Source organism: Pseudophryne corroboree, chromosome 5, assembly GCF_028390025.1.
Source record: "Pseudophryne corroboree isolate aPseCor3 chromosome 5, aPseCor3.hap2, whole genome shotgun sequence".
Taxonomy (NCBI): domain Eukaryota; kingdom Metazoa; phylum Chordata; class Amphibia; order Anura; family Myobatrachidae; genus Pseudophryne; species Pseudophryne corroboree.
The window spans coordinates 654,755,742-654,772,019 of NC_086448.1; the positions used below are offsets into that span (position 1 = coordinate 654,755,742).

General features: G+C 49.8%; 1 protein-coding gene across 7 annotated transcripts in view; it reads left to right on the forward strand.

Moving 5' to 3' along the window:
* SPIDR (scaffold protein involved in DNA repair) overlaps positions 1–16,278 on the forward strand; it is a 1,299,263-nt gene that overhangs the window by 127,411 nt on the left and 1,155,574 nt on the right. For all 7 annotated transcript variants that reach the window (XM_063923689.1, XM_063923686.1, XM_063923690.1 and 4 more), the window contains one exon: positions 2,725–2,894. In XM_063923689.1, coding sequence (XP_063779759.1) covers positions 2,725–2,894 — 170 coding nt within the window. The remainder of the gene's footprint in view (positions 1–2,724; positions 2,895–16,278) is intronic.

Consider the following 16,278-nt stretch of genomic DNA (forward strand, 5'->3'; position numbering starts at 1 on the left):
CGCGTCTGCTTTTCCTGGGAATGATTCTGGACACAGAACAGAAGAAGGTGTTTCTCCCGGAGGAGAAGGCCCAGGAATTGTCATCTCTGGTCAGGGACCTCCTGAGACCAAAACAGGTGTCGGTGCATCACTGCACGCGAGTCCTGGGAAAGATGGTGGCTTCTTACGAAGCAATTCCCTTCGGCAGGTTCCATGCAAGGATCTTTCAGTGGGATCGGTTGGACAAATGGTCCGGATCGCATCTTCAGATGCATCGGTTGATCACCCTGTCCCCAAGGGCCAGGGTGTCTCTGCTGTGGTGGCTGCAGAGTGCTCATCTTCTCGAGGGACGCAGGTTCGGCATACAGGACTGGATCCTGGTGACCACGGATGCAAGCCTCCGAGGATGGGGGGCAGTCACTCAGGGAAGAAACTTTCAAGGACAGTGGTCAAGTCTGGAGACTTCTCTACACATAAATATATTGGAACTAAGGGCCATCTACAACGCCCTGAGTCGAGCAGAGCCCCTGCTTCAAAACCAATCTGTACTGATTCAGTCAGACAACATCACGGCGGTCGCCCATGTAAACCGCCAGGGCGGCACAAGAAGCAGGATGGCAATGGCAGAAGCCACAAGGATTCTTTGATGGGCGGAGAATCACGTGCTAGCACTGTCAGCAGTGTTCATTCCGGGAGTGGACAACTGGGAAGCAGACTTCCTCAGCAGGCACGACCTCCACCCGGGAGAGTGGGGACTTCATCAAGAAGTCTTCACACAGATTGTAAATCGTTGGGAACTGCCACAGGTGGACATGATGGCGTCCCGCCTCAACAAAAAGCTAAAAAAATATTGCACCAGGTCACGGGACCCTCAGGCGATAGCTGTGGACGCACTAGTGACACCGTGGGTGTACCAGTCGGTTTATGTGTTCCCTCCTCTTCCTCTTATACCCAAGGTACTGAGGATAGTAAGAAAGAGAGGAGTAAGAACTATACTCATCGTTCCGGATTGGCCAAGAAGAACTTGGTACCCAGAACTACAAGAAATTATCTCAGAGGACCCATGGCCTCTGCCGCTCAGACAGGACCTGTTACAGCAGGGGCCCTGTCTGTTCCAAGACTTACCGCGGCTGCGTTTGACGGCATGGCGGTTGAACGCCGGATCCTAGCGGAAAAGGGCATTCCGGATGAAGTTATTCCTACGCTGATAAAGGCTAGGAAAGACGTGACAGCAAAACATTATCACCGTATATGGCGAAAATATGTTGCTTGGTGTGAGGCCAGGAAGGCCCCTACAGAGGAATTTCAGCTGGGTCGATTCCTGCACTTCCTACAGTCAGGAGTGACTATGGGCCTAAAATTAGGATCCATAAAGGTCCAGATTTCGGCCCTATCTATTTTCTTTCAAAAAGAACTGGCTTCACTGCCTGAAGTTCAGACGTTTGTTAAGGGAGTGCTGCATATTCAGCCCCCTTTTGTGCCTCCAGTGGCACCTTGGGATCTTAACGTTGTGTTGGATTTCCTGAAATCACACTGGTTTGAGCCACTTAAGACCGTGGAGCTAAAGTATCTCACGTGGAAGGTGGTCATGCTGTTGGCCTTGGCTTCAGCTAGGCGTGTGTCAGAATTGGCGGCTTTGTCATGTAAAAGCCCGTATCTGATCTTCCATATGGACAGGGCAGAATTGAGGACTCGTCCCCAATTTCTCCCAAAGGTGGTATCAGCGTTTCATTTGAACCAACCTATTGTGGTGCCTGCGGCTACTCGGGACTTGGAGGCTTCCAAGTTGCTGGACGTAGTCAGGGCTTTGAAAATCTATGTAGCCAGGACGGCTGGAGTCAGGAAAACTGACTCGCTGTTTATCCTGCATGCACCCAACAAACTGGGTGCTCCAGCTTCAAAGCAAACTATTGCGCGCTGTATCTGTAACACGATTCAGCAAGCTCATTCTGCGGCAGGGTTACCGCATCCTAAATCAGTAAAAGCCCATTCCACAAGGAAGGTGGGCTCTTCTTGGGCGGCTGCCCGAGGGGTCTCGGCTTTACAGCTTTGCCGAGCTGCTACTTGGTCGGGTTCAAACACATTTGCTAAGTTCTACAAGTTTGATACCCTGGCTGAGGAGGACCTTGCCTTTGCTCATTCGGTGCTGCAGAGTCATCCGCACTCTCCCGCCCGTTTGGGAGCTTTGGTATAATCCCCATGGTCCTTACGGAGTTCCCAGCATCCACTAGGACGTCAGAGAAAATAAGAATTTACTCACCGGTAATTCTATTTCTCGTAGTCCGTAGTGGATGCTGGGCGCCCGTCCCAAGTGCGGACTCTCTGCAATACATGTATATAGTTATTGCTTAACTAAAGGGTTATTGTTATGAGCCATCTGTTACTGAGGCTCAGTTGTTCATACTGTTAACTGGGTATGGTTATCACAAGTTGTACAGTGTGATTGGTGTGGCTGGTATGAGTCTTACACTGGATTCCAAATCCTTTCCTTGTTGTGTCAGCTCTTCCGGGCACAGTTTCCTTAACTGAGGTCTGGAGGAGGGGCATAGAGGGAGGAGCCAATGCACACCAGATAGTACCTAATCTTTCTTTTAGAGTGCCCAGTCTCCTGCGGAGCCCGTCTATTCCCCATGGTCCTTACGGAGTTCCCAGCATCCACTACGGACTACGAGAAATAGAATTACCGGTGAGTAAATTCTTATTTTTGCCATCATGTCAGCTTTCTTTGTCTTTATGCTTCTCCAGGTGACGTCCTTCACATTACTGACTGGCAGGATGACAGTGATATTGAGTGTGATAGAGAGAAGTGCAGTGTGTCTGAAGCAGCTGAGAGTGTAGTGGAGATCTCAGACTCTGAATCCCTGTCCAGTGACCTTTTAGTGTCCCAGCAGCAGAGTGAGACTGAGCCTGCTAAAGTAAGTTCTGATTTACTGCTTGATTAATCACATTTCATCACATGGACTATTTTCTAAGTAGATAAAGTGGAACTAGTGAAAGTCAAATGCTTAGGGTAATATTCAATTAGCCGTGGCAATGTACCACGTCTATTTGATCCCCCGCGGGCTATCCAGTTAATCTCGACAGCCGCTAAGTATTGTGAATTTTCTCCTTCGTACTAGAGGATGCTGGGGACTCCAAAAAGACCTTGGTGTATAGACGGGATCCGCAGGAGACATAGGCACTTTAAGACTTTAAATGGGTGTTAACTGGCTCCTCCCTCTATGCCCCTCCTCCAGACCTCAGTTAGATTCTGTGCCCAGAGGAGACTGGTTGCACACTAGGGGAGCTCTACTGAGTTTCTCTAAAAAAGACTTTTGTTAGGTTTATTATTTTCAGGGAGACCTGCTGGCTACAGGCTCCCTGCTTCGTGGGACTGAGGGGAGAGAAGCAGACCTACTTCTGTGAGTTCAAAGGCTCTGCTTCTTAGGCTACTGAACACCATTAGCTTCAGAGGGTCTGATCACTTGGTGCGCCTAGCTGCTCGTTCCCGGAGCCGCGCCGCCGCCCCCCTCACAGAGCCTGAAGAGAGAAGCCGGGTGAGTAGTAGAAGCAAGAAGACTTCAAAGGCGGCAGAAGACTTCAGATCTTCCTGAGGTACCGCGCAGCGGTCGCGCTGCGCGCCATTGCTCCCTCACATAAGCGGCACTATATGGGTGCAGGGCGCAGGGGGGGCCACCCTGGGCAGCAATAAAACCTCACGTTTGAGACTGGCATGACAGTATACATTGCATAGGCAATGTATACAGACCCCCGCCAGTATAAATAAAAGCGGGACCGAAGCGCGCCATGTAGGGACGGGGCTTCCTCCTTCAGCTCTAACCAGCGCCATTTTCTCCACAGCTTGCTGCAGAGACGCTGCTCGTGGCCCTTCACTGCTGTACACAAGTAACAGGGTGCACGAAACGAAACGAGGGGGGGGAACGAAAATTTGGTGTTGATTACTTGGTATAAAAGCGCTTACAGGTCTGGGGCATTATTTCATTCCTTCAGACCGATGAGGCGCTGGGTGTGAGCTGGCAAACTCCCTTTCTGTCTCTCTGAAGGACCTTACTGTGGGTCTGTCCCCTATAGCCCAGTGTGTTTGGGGGTGTCGGTACGCGTGTGTCGACATGTCTGAGGTTGAAGGCTCTTCCCAGGAGGAGGCTGGTGTGGGGGCTGAACAGAATGCGGGAGTGACTCCGTTGGCACTGCTGATTGGGTAGATATGTGGAGTGTTTTAAATGCAATTGTGGCTTTATTGCATAAGAGGTTAGAAAAATCTGAGTCTCAGAACCAAGCATGGAGACAATCCATGGGAGATGTTTTGTCACAATCTCAGGCCCCCTCAGGGTCACAGAAACGTTCATTTACCCAGATAGCAGACACAGATTCCGACTCCAGTGTCGACTATAATGATGCCAAGTTACATCCTAAGGTGGCCAAGAGTACTCGGTACATGATTGTGGCAATTAAAGATGTGTTACATATCACAGAAGACCCCACTGTCCCTGACACAAGGGTCTGTATGTTTAAGGGAAAGAAACCTGAGGTAATGTTTCCTCCCTCTCATGAACTGAACGCTCTTTTTGAAAATGCTTGGGAGTCTCCTGACAAGAGACTGCAGATTCCCAGGAGGATTGCTAGGGCGTATCCTTTTCCCTCGCAGGATAGGTTACAGTGGGAATTCTCACCCACGGTGGACAAAGCTCTGGCGCGTTTGTCCAAGAAGGTGGCGCTACCGTCCCCTGACACGCCGGCCCTGAAGGATCCTGCGGATCGTAAGCAGGAAACTACCTTAAAATCTATTTGTTACTACGGGTACGCTGCTCAGGCCGGCCGTGGCACCGGCATGGGTGAGTAGCGCTATTGAAAGGTGGGCAGAAAACTTGTCATCTGACATAGACACCCTGGATAGGGATAGCGTGCTTTTGACGCTGGGTCACATCAGGGACGCAGCGATATATTTAAGGGAGACGGCGAGAGATGTTGGCCTCTTGGGATCAAGGGCCAATGCCATGGCAATCTCGGCTAGGAGGGCGTTGCGGACTCATCAATGGAATGGTGATGCGGACTCTAAAAAGGCTATGGAGGCTCTGCCCTTCAAAGGGGTGGTATTCATGTGACCGCCGGTCAGCTGACCGACAGTCACATGACCTCCTCCACGAGCCCGACGGCTCATTATCCCGATGGTCGGCATGCCGACCAACAGGGACTATTTCCACTCTTGGGTGTCCACGACACCCATAGAGTGGGAATAGAACCCGTGGCGACCGCAGGTCGCCACCGAGCCCGCAAGGGGCTTGCTGCACTCGCCCCTCCCCGCCGGGATCCCGGCGTCGGTAAGCTGACCGGCGGTCAGGAGACCGCCGGTCACCAGTACTACACCCCTTCAAAGGTGAAGTTTTGTTTGGTGAGGGCCTCGCGGACCTTTTTTCTACAGCTACCGCGCATAAGTCTTCTTTTTTGCCTCTTGTCCCTCCACAGCAAAAGAAAACACCTAAATTCCAGATGCAGTCCTTTCGGTCTCATAAATTCAGGAAAGGACGTGGATCTTCCTTCCTCGCGGCCAGAGGTAAGGGAAGAGGAAAAAGATCGCCGGCTGTGGCAAGCTCCCAGGAGCAGAAGTCCTCCCCGGCTTCTGCCAAATCCACCGCATGATGCTGGGGCTCCGCTGCGGGAGTCCGCACCGGTGGGGGCACGTCTTCAGCTCTTCGGTCAAGTCTGGGTTCGCTCGGACCTGGATCCTTGGGTGCTGGAAATTGTGACCCAAGGATACTAACTGGAGTTCCAAGACGTACCTCCACAACGAATTTTTCAAATCGGCCTTACCAGTTTCTCACCCAGAGAGAGAGGTAGTGTGTGCTGCAATACAAAAGCTGTGTCAACAGCAAGTCATTGTCACGGTTCCCCCGTTACTACAGGGGAAAGGGTTTTATTCAACCCTGTTTGTGGTCCCGAAGCCGGATGGCTCGGTCAGACTGATTCTGAACTTAAAATCCCTCAACCTGTATTTAAAAAGATTTGAATTGAAGATGGAATCTCTCCGAGCTGTGATCTCCAGTCTGGAGAGGGGGGGATTTTATGGTGTCAGTCGACATAAAGGATGCATACCTACATGTCCCCATATATCCTCCTCATCAGGCGTTTCTGACGTTCGCTGTTCAGGATTGTCACTACCAATTTGGTCTTTCCACGGCCCCGAGGATTTTCACCAAAGTAATGGCGGAAATGATGGTGCTCCTGCGCAAGCAAGGGGTCACAATTATCCCATACTTGGACGATCTCCTGATAAAGGCGAGATCAAGGGAGCAGTTACTAAAATGCGTTGCGCTCTCCCTGAAGGTGCTGCAACAACATGGCTGTCTCCTAAATTTACCAAAGTCGCAGTTGATTCCGACAACTCTGCTGTCGTTTTTAGGCATGATTCTGGACACGGAACGGCAGAGGATCTTGCTCCCGTTGGAAAAGGTTTAGGAACTCCAGAACATGGTCTAGGAACTTCTGAAACCGCCAAGAGTGTCGATTCTGGGGAAAATGGTGGCGGCCTACGAGGCCATTCCGTTTGGCAGATCCCATGCAAGAACTTTTCAGTGGGATCTGCTGGACAAGTGGTCCGGGTCCCATCTGCACATGCATCGGAAGATTAGCCTGTCCCCCAGGGCCAGGGTTTCTCTCCTGTGGTGTCTCCAAAGTTCTCACCTTCTAGAGGGTCTCAGGTTCGGGATCCAGGATTGGGTTCTGGTGACCACGGACGCGAGTCTCCGAGGTTGGGGAGCAGTCACACATGGACAGAATTACCAGGGAAAATGTTCAAGCCAGGAAGCTTGTCTGCACATAAACGTGCTGGAGTTAAGGGCCATCTACAACGGCCTTCAGCAAGCGGAACATCATCTTCGCGACCTGCCCGTCCTGATTCAGTCGGACAAAATTACAGCCGTGGCGCACGTAAATCATGAATGATCTTAACAGTCATTTCCGCAATGTGTTCACCTGCAAAACGAGAGAAACGTCACAGAAATTAGAACATGTTTTCATAAATGGCATCTGTGCTAACCTGTGGGGCCTGTATTCATTTGAAAAGAAAGGATAGTAAAAATGAAGCTGATGAAAGATGTTTACATGAACAATAACAGCAGAGGGCAGCATTGTCCCACAGTTCTGTATTTGTATCAAAACTAAGCTCCCTGCTTTAAACAGCTGTTGCACATATTGCACATTGTGTATCCCATACCAGCCAGATCATTTGATTGGAGAATGGGTGACGTAGCCGGTTATACTAGAGTGACTTTACTGAAAGTTAAGGCGAGAGAAGGCCAATCACTGCCTGCCTTAAACATAACTGAAAGCAAAAGATTATTGAAACACAATATACATAAGGGAGGTTGTTAAAATGTTACTCATCTAGTGATTTATTTACACATTGCTGTGTTTCCTGTGGTCTCAAAACAAAGCATTTACTGAAAGAAAAATAACAGTATGATTCATTTGACAGCTCCTACTTTGGGTTGATCTGCCTCCAGGATATGTGTGATGTGTGTGAGCTGGCAACATCCTTTCTATATATCTATATGTTTCCAATGCTGTATTCCTAAAGTGCAATCCTAAATTATTCCAACGCATTTATGCTCAATAATCTATTTTGTTTGTTACACTTGAAATGCCTGTAGTTAAGAAATGCTGTTCATAGAAATCTGTTATGAAGGAGAATGCACTTCTGGAAACTGGCAGTTACATGTCATGCAGTGACGTGCGAGCATTGCCTGATGGGTAGCGTCTAGATTCTCTTCGTGCAGAGGACCTTTCCCATAACCCCCTGGGTCCATGTCGCAATCTATTTGGAATAGAAAAGTGTGGCGAGCGGAGCGAGACACCGAGCCCGATGCGTGGCGAGCGAAGCGAGCCCGCGAGGGTCCAATGCTGCATAGAAAAATAAGATTTTACTCACCGGTAAATCTATTTCTCGTAGTCCGTAGTGGATGCTGGGGACTCCGTAAGGACCATGGGGAATAGACGGGCTCCGCAGGAGACTGGGCACTCTATAAGAAAGATTTTGTACTATCTGGTGTGCACTGGCTCCTCCCTCTATGCCCCTCCTCCAGACCTCAGTTAGGATACTGTGCCCGGAAGAGCTGACACAATAAGGAAGGATTTTGAATCCCGGGTAAGACTCATACCAGCCACACCAATCACACCGTATAACTCGTGATATTATACCCAGTTAACAGTATGAACATAACAGAGCCTCTCAACAGATGGCTCAACCATAACCCTTTTAGTTAACAATAACTATATACAAGTATTGCAGACAGTCCGCACTTGGGACGGGCGCCCAGCATCCGCTACGGACTACGAGAAATAGATTTACCGGTGAGTAAAATCTTATTTTCTCTAACGTCCTAGTGGATGCTGGGGACTCCGTAAGGACCATGGGGATTATACCAAAGCTCCCAAACGGGCGGGAGAGTGCGGATGACTCTGCAGCACCGAATGAGAGAACTCAAGGTCCTCCTCAGCCAGGGTATCAAATTTGTAGAATTTTGCAAACGTGTTTGCCCCTAACCAAGTAGCAGCTCGGCAAAGTTGTAAAGCCGAGACCCCTCGGGCAGCCGCCCAAGAAGAGCCCACTTTCCTCGTGGAATGGGCTTTTACAGATTTAGGCTGCGGCAGGCCAGCCACAGAATGCGCAAGCTGAATTGTGCTACAAATCCAGCGAGCAATAGTCTGCTTTGAAGCAGGAGCACCCATCTTGTTTGGTGCATACAGGATAAACAGCAAGTCAGTCTTCCTGACTCCAGCCGTCCTGGAAACATAAATTTTCAAGGCCCTGACTACGTCCAGTAACTTGGAGTCCTCCAAGTCCCTAGTAGCCGCAGGCACCACGATAGGTTGTTACAAGTGAAAAGCTGATACCACCTTAGGAAGAAACTGGGGACTAGTCCTCAATTCTGCCCTATCCATATGGAAAATCCAATAGGGGCTTTTGCATGACAAAGCCGCCAATTTTGCCACCCGCCTTGCCGAAGCCAAGGCCAAAAGCATGGCCACTTTCCACGTGAGATATTTTAAATTCACGGTTTTGAGTGGCTCAAACCAATGTGACTTTAGGAAACCCAACACCACGTTGAGGTCCCACGGTGCCACTGGAGGCACAAAAGGAGGCTGAATATGCAGCACTCCCTTGACAAATGTCTGAACTTCAGGCAGTGAAGCCAGTTCCATTTTGGAAGAAAATCGATAGAGCCGAAATCTGGACCTTAATGGAACCCAAATTTAGGCCCATAGTCACTCCTGACTGTAGGAAGTGCAGAAAACGACCCAGCTGAAATTCCTCTGTTGGGGCCTTCCTGGCCTCACACCACGCAACATATTTTCGCCAAATACGGTGATAATGGTTTACGGTTACTTCTTTCCTGGCTTTTATCAGCGTAGGAATGACTTCCTCCGGAATGCCCGTTTGCTTTAGGATCCGGAATTCAACCGCCATGCCGTCCAACGCAGCCGCGGTAAGTCTTTGAACAGACAGGGCCCCTGCTGCAGCAGATCCTGTCTGAGCGGTAGAGGCCATGGGTCCTCTGATATTATTTCTTGAAGTTCTGGGTACCAAACTCTTCTTGGCCCATCCGGAACCACGAGTATCGTTCTTACTCCTCGTTTTCTTATTATTCTCAGTACCTTTGGTATGAGAGGCAGAGGAGGGAATACATAAACCGACTGGTACACCCACGGTGTCACTAGACCGTCCACAGCTATTGCCTGAGGGTCCCTTGACCTGGCGCAATATCTAGTTTTTTGTTGAGGCGGGACGCCATCATGTCCACCTGTGGCCTTTCCCAACGGTTTACCAACAGTTGGAAGACTTCTGGATGAAGTCCCCACTCTCCCGGGTGTCGGTCGTGTCTGCGGAGGAAGTCTGCTTCCCAGTTGTCCACTCCCGGAATGAACACTGCTGACAGTGCTAAGACGTGATTTTCCGCCCATCGGGGAATCCTTGTGGCTTCTGCCATCGCCATCCTGCTTCTTGTGCCGCCCTGTCGGTTTACATGGGCGACTGCCGTGATGTTGTCTGATTGGATCAGTACCGGCTGGTTTTGAAGCAGAGGCCTTGCCAGACTTAGGGCATTGTAAATGGCCCTCAGTTCCAGAATATTTATGTGTAGGGACGACTCCTGACTTGACCAAAGTCCTTGGAAATTTCTTCCCTGTGTGACTGCCCCCCAGCCTCGAAGGCTGGCATCCGTGGTTACCAGGACCCAGTCCTGTATGCCGAATCTGCGGCCCCCCTTGAAGATGAGCACTCTGCAGCCACCACAGTAGAGATACCCTGGTCCTTGAAGACAGGGTTATCAGCCGATGCATCTGAAGATGCGATTCCGACCACTTGTCCAAGAGGTCCCACTGAAAGGTTCTTGCATGGAACCTGCCGAATGGAATTTTGCTTCGTAAGAAGCTACCATTTTTCCCAGGACTCGTGTGCAGTGATGCACCGATACCTGTTTTGGTTTCAGGAGGTCTCTGACTAGAGATGACCGCTCCTTGGCTTTCTCCTGCGGGAGAAACACTTTTTCTCTAACGTCCTAGTGGATGCTGGGGACTCCGTCAGGACCATGGGGAATAGCGGCTCCGCAGGAGACAGGGCACATCTAAAGAAAGCTTTTAGGATCACATGGTGTGTACTGGCTCCTCCCCCCATGACCCTCCTCCAAGCCTCAGTTAGGTTTTTGTGCCCGTCCGAGCAGGGTGCAATCTAGGTGGCTCTCCTAAAGAGCTGCTTAGAAAAAGTTTTTTTAGGTTTTAAATCTCAGTGAGTCCTGCTGGCAACAGGCTCACTGCATCGAGGGACTTAGGGGAGAGATTTTCAACTCACCTGCGTGCAGGATGGATTGGAGTATTAGGCTACTGGACATAGCTTCAGAGGGAGTCGGAACACAGGTCATCCTGGGGTTCGTCCCGGAGCCGCGCCGCCGACCCCCCTTACAGATGCTGAAGATCGGAGGTCCGGAAACAGGCGGCAGAAGACTCTTCAGTCTTCATGAAGGTAGCGCACAGCACGGCAGCTGTGCGCCATTGTTGCTACACACTTCTCACTGACCAGTCACGGAGGGTGCAGGGCGCTGCTGGGGGCGCCCTGGGCAGCAATATTAAATACCTTTAGTGGCAAAGAATACATCACATATAGCCATTAAGGCTATATGTATGTATTTAACCCAGGCCAGATTTCTCAAAACCCGGGAGAAAAGCCCGCCGGAAAAGGGGCGGAGCTTATTCTCCTCAGCACTCAGCGCCATTTTCCTGCTCAGCTCCGCTGTGAGGAAGGCTCCCAGGACTCTCCCCTGCACTGCACTACAGAAACAGGGTAACAAAGAGAAGGGGGGCATAAATTGGCGATATTTATATATTAAAAGCGCTTATAACAAAAACAACACCTTTTAGGGTTGTTTATATACATTTATAGCGCTTTTGGTGTGTGCTGGCAAACTCTCCCTCTGTCTCCCCAAAGGGCTAAGGGGGTCCTGTCTTCGATTAGAGCATTCCCTGTGTGGCTGCTGTGTGTCGGTACGTGTGTGTCGACATGTATGAGGACGATGTTGGTGTGGAGGCAGAGCAATTGCCGGTAATGGTGATGTCACCCCCTAGGGAGTCGACACCGGAATGGATGGCTTTAGTTATGGAATTACGTGATAATGTTAGTACATTACAAAAGTCAGTAGACGAAATGAGACGGCCGGAAAACCAGTCAGTACCGGCTCAGGCGTCTCAGACACCGTCAGGGGCTGTAAAACGTCCCTTACCTCAGTCAGTCGACACGGGTACCGACACAGATGAATCTAGTGTCGACGGTGAAGAAACAAACGTATTTTCCAACAGGGCCACACGTTATATGATCACGGCAATGAAGGAGGCTTTGCAGATCTCTGATACTGCTGGTACCTCAAAAAGGGGTATTATGTGGGGGGTGAAAAAACTACCTGTAGCTTTTCCAGAATCAGAGGAATTGAATGACGTGTGTGATGAAGCGTGGGTTAACCCAGATAGAAAACTGCTAATTTCTAAGAAGTTATTGGCATTATACCCTTTCCCACCAGAGGTTAGGACGCGCTGGGAAACACCCCCTAGGGTGGATAAGGCGCTCACACGTTTATCAAAGCAAGTGGCGTTGCCGTCTCCTGATACGGCCGCCCTCAAGGATCCAGCGGATAGGAGGCTGGAAACTAACCTGAAAAGTATATACACTCATACTGGTGTTATACTGCGACCGGCAATAGCCTCAGCCTGGATGTGCAGTGCTGGGGTAGTGTGGTTGGATTCCCTGACTGAAAATATTGATACCTTGGATAGGGACAGTATTTTATTGACTCTAGAGCAATTAAAGGATGCGTTTCTTTATATGCGAGATGCTCAGAGGGATATTTGTACTCTAGCATCAAGAGTAAGTGCGATGTCCATATCTGCCAGAAGAAGTTTATGGACGCGACAGTGGTCAGGTGATGCGGATTCCAAAAGGCATATGGAAGTGTTGCCATATAAAGGAGAGGAATTATTTGGGGTCGGTCTATCGGATCTGGTGGCCACGGCAACTGCCGGCAAATCCACTTTTTTACCTCAGACCCCCTCCCAACAGAAAAAGACACCGTCTTTTCAGCCGCAGTCCTTTCGCTCCTATAAAAACAAGCGAGCAAAAGGACAGTCTTATCTGCCGCGAGGCAGAGGAAAGGGTAAGAGAGGGCAGCAAGCAGCCCCTGCCCAGGACCAGAAGCCCGCCCCGGGTTCTACAAAGCCATCAGCATGACGCTGGGGCTTTACAAGCGGACTCAGGAGCGGTGGGGGGTCGACTAAAGATTTTCAGCAATCAGTGGGCTCGCTCACAGGTGGACCCGTGGATCCTGCAGATAGTATCTCAGGGTTACATGTTGGAGTTCGAAAGGTCTCCCCCTCGCCGGTTCCTAAAGTCTGCTTTACCAACGTCTCCCTCAGAAAGGACGACGGTATTGGAAGCCATTCACAAGCTGTATTCTCAGCAGGTGATAGTCAAGGTACCCCTCCTACAACAGGGAAAGGGGTATTATTCCACACTATTTGTGGTACCGAAGCCGGACGGTTCGGTAAGACCTATTCTAAATCTGAAATCCTTGAACCTGTACATACAGAAATTCAAGTTCAAGATGGAGTCACTCAGAGCAGTGATAGCGAATCTGGAAGAAGGGGACTTCATGGTGTCCCTGGACATAAAAGATGCTTATCTGCATGTCCCAATTTACCCCTCACACCAAGGGTATCTCAGGTTCGTGATACAAGACTGTCATTATCAGTTTCAAACGCTGCCGTTTGGTTTGTCCACGGCCCCTCGGGTCTTTACCAAGGTAATGACCGAAATGATGGTTCTTCTACGAAGAAAAGGCGTATTAATTATCCCTTACTTGGACGATCTCCTGATAAGGGCAAAGTCCAGAGAACAGCTGGAAGTCGGTGTAGCACTAACCCAAGTAGTGCTTCAGCAACACGGGTGGATTCTGAATCTTCCAAAATCTCAATTGACCCCGACAACACGTCTGCTGTTCCTGGGAATGATTCTGGACACGGTTCAGAAAAAGGTGTTTCTCCCGGAGGAGAAAGCAAGGGAGTTATCCGAACTGGTCAGGAACCTCCTAAAACCAGGAACTGTGTCAGTACATCAATGCACAAGAGTCCTGGGAAAGATGGTGGCTTCTTACGAAGCAATTCCATTCGGCAGATTCCATGCACGAACATTTCAGTGGGATCTGCTGGACAAATGGTCCCGATCGCATCTGCACATGCATCAGCGGATAACACTGTCACCAAGAACAAGGTTGTCTCTCCTGTGGTGGTTGCAGAGTGCCCATCTGTTAGAGGGCCGCAGGTTCGGCATACAGGACTGGGTCCTGGTGACTACGGATGCCAGCCTACGGGGCTGGGGAGCAGTCACACAGGGAAGAAACTTCCAGGGTGTATGGTCAGACCTGGAGACGTCTCTTCACATAAATATACTGGAGCTAAGAGCGATATACAATGCTCTAAGCTTGGCAAAACCGCTGCTTCAGGGTCAGCCGGTGTTGATCCAGTCGGACAACATCACGGCAGTCGCCCACGTAAACAGACAAGGCGGCACGAGAAGCAGAAGAGCAATGACAGAAGCTGCAAGGATTCTTCGCTGGGCGGAAAATCATGTCATAGCACTGTCAGCAGTGTTCATCCCGGGAGTGGACAACTGGGAAGCAGACTTCCTCAGCAGACACGACCTTCACCCGGGAGAGTGGGGACTTCATCCGGAAGTTTTCCACATGATTGTGAACCGTTGGGAAAAACCAAAGGTGGATATGATGGCGTCTCGCCTCAACAAAAAACTGGACAGATATTGCGCCAGGTCAAGAGACCCTCAGGCAATAGCTGTGGACGCTCTGGTAACACCATGGGTGTACCAGTCAGTGTATGTGTTTCCTCCTCTGCCTCTCATACCAAAGGTACTGAGAATTATTCGGAAAAGGGGAGTAAGAACAATACTAGTGGCTCCGGATTGGCCAAGAAGAACTTGGTATCCGGAACTTCAAGAGATGCTCACGGAGGATCCGTGGCCTCTACCTCTAAGAAGGGATCTGCTTCAGCAGGGACCTTGTATGTTCCAAGACTTACCGCGACTGCGTTTGACGGCATGGCGGTTGAACGCCGGATTCTAAAAGAAAAGGGCATTCCAGAGGAAGTTATTCCTACCTTGATTAAGGCTAGGAAGGAAGTGACCGCACAACATTATCACCGCATTTGGAGAAAATATGTTGCGTGGTGTGAAGCCAAGAAGGCCCCAACGGAAGAATTTCAATTGGGTCGATTCTTACATTTCCTGCAGGCAGGATTGTCTATGGGCCTCAAATTGGGGTCTATTAAAGTTCAAATTTCGGCCTTATCAATCTTCTTCCAGAAGGAATTGGCTTCAGTGCCTGAAGTACAAACTTTTGTCAAGGGTGTACTACATATACAGCCCGCGATTGTGCCCCCAGTGGCACCGTGGGATCTAAACGTAGTTTTGGATTTTCTCAAATCTCATTGGTTTGAGCCTCTCAAATCTGTAGATTTGAAGTATCTTACATGGAAAGTAACCATGCTACTGGCCCTGGCTTCAGCCAGGAGAGTTTCAGAGTTGGCGGCTTTATCGTACAAAAGCCCATATCTGATTTTCCATTCGGACAGGGCAGAACTGCGGACACGTCCTCATTTTCTCCCTAAGGTGGTTTCGGCTTTTCACTTGAACCAGCCTATTGTGGTGCCTGCGGCTACTAGCGACTTGGAGGACTCCAAGTTACTGGATGTTGTCAGAGCATTAAAAATATATATTTCAAGGACAGCTGGAGTCAGAAAATCTGACTCGTTGTTTATATTGTATGCACCCAACAAGATGGGTGCTCCTGCGTCTAAACAGACGATTGCGCGTTGGATCTGTAGCACAATCCAACTTGCACATTCTGTGGCAGGCCTGCCACAGCCTAAATCTGTAAAGGCCCACTCCACAAGGAAGGTGGGCTCATCTTGGGCGGCTGCCCGAGGGGTCTCGGCATTACAACTTTGCCGAGCAGCTACGTGGTCAGGGGAGAACACGTTTGTAAAATTTTACAAATTTGATACTCTGGCTAAGGAGGACCTGGAGTTCTCTCATTCGGTGCTGCAGAGTCATCCGCACTCTCCCGCCCGTTTGGGAGCTTTGGTATAATCCCCATGGTCCTGACGGAGTCCCCAGCATCCACTAGGACGTTAGAGAAAATAAGAATTTACTTACCGATAATTCTATTTCTCATAGTCCGTAGTGGATGCTGGGCGCCCATCCCAAGTGCGGATTGTCTGCAATACTTGTACATAGTTATTGTTACAAAAATCGGGTTATTATTATTGTTGTGAGCCATCTTTTCAGAGGCTACTTCGTTTGTTATCATACTGTTAACTGGGTTCAGATCACAAGTTGTACAGTGTGATTGGTGTGGCTGGTATGAGTCTTACCCGGGATTCAAGATCCTTCCTTATTGTGTACGCTCGTCCGGGCACAGTACCTAACTGAGGCTTGGAGGAGGGTCATGGGGGGAGGAGCCAGTACACACCATGTGATCCTAAAAGCTTTCTTTAGATGTGCCCTGTCTCCTGCGGAGCCGCTATTCCCCATGGTCCTGACGGAGTCCCCAGCATCCACTACGGACTATGAGAAATAGAATTATCGGTAAGTAAATTCTTATTTTTTCTGTTCTGTGTCCAGAACCATACCCAGGAACAGCAGGCGTGTGGTAGGAACCAGCTGTGACTTTGGAATGTATAGAATCCATCCGT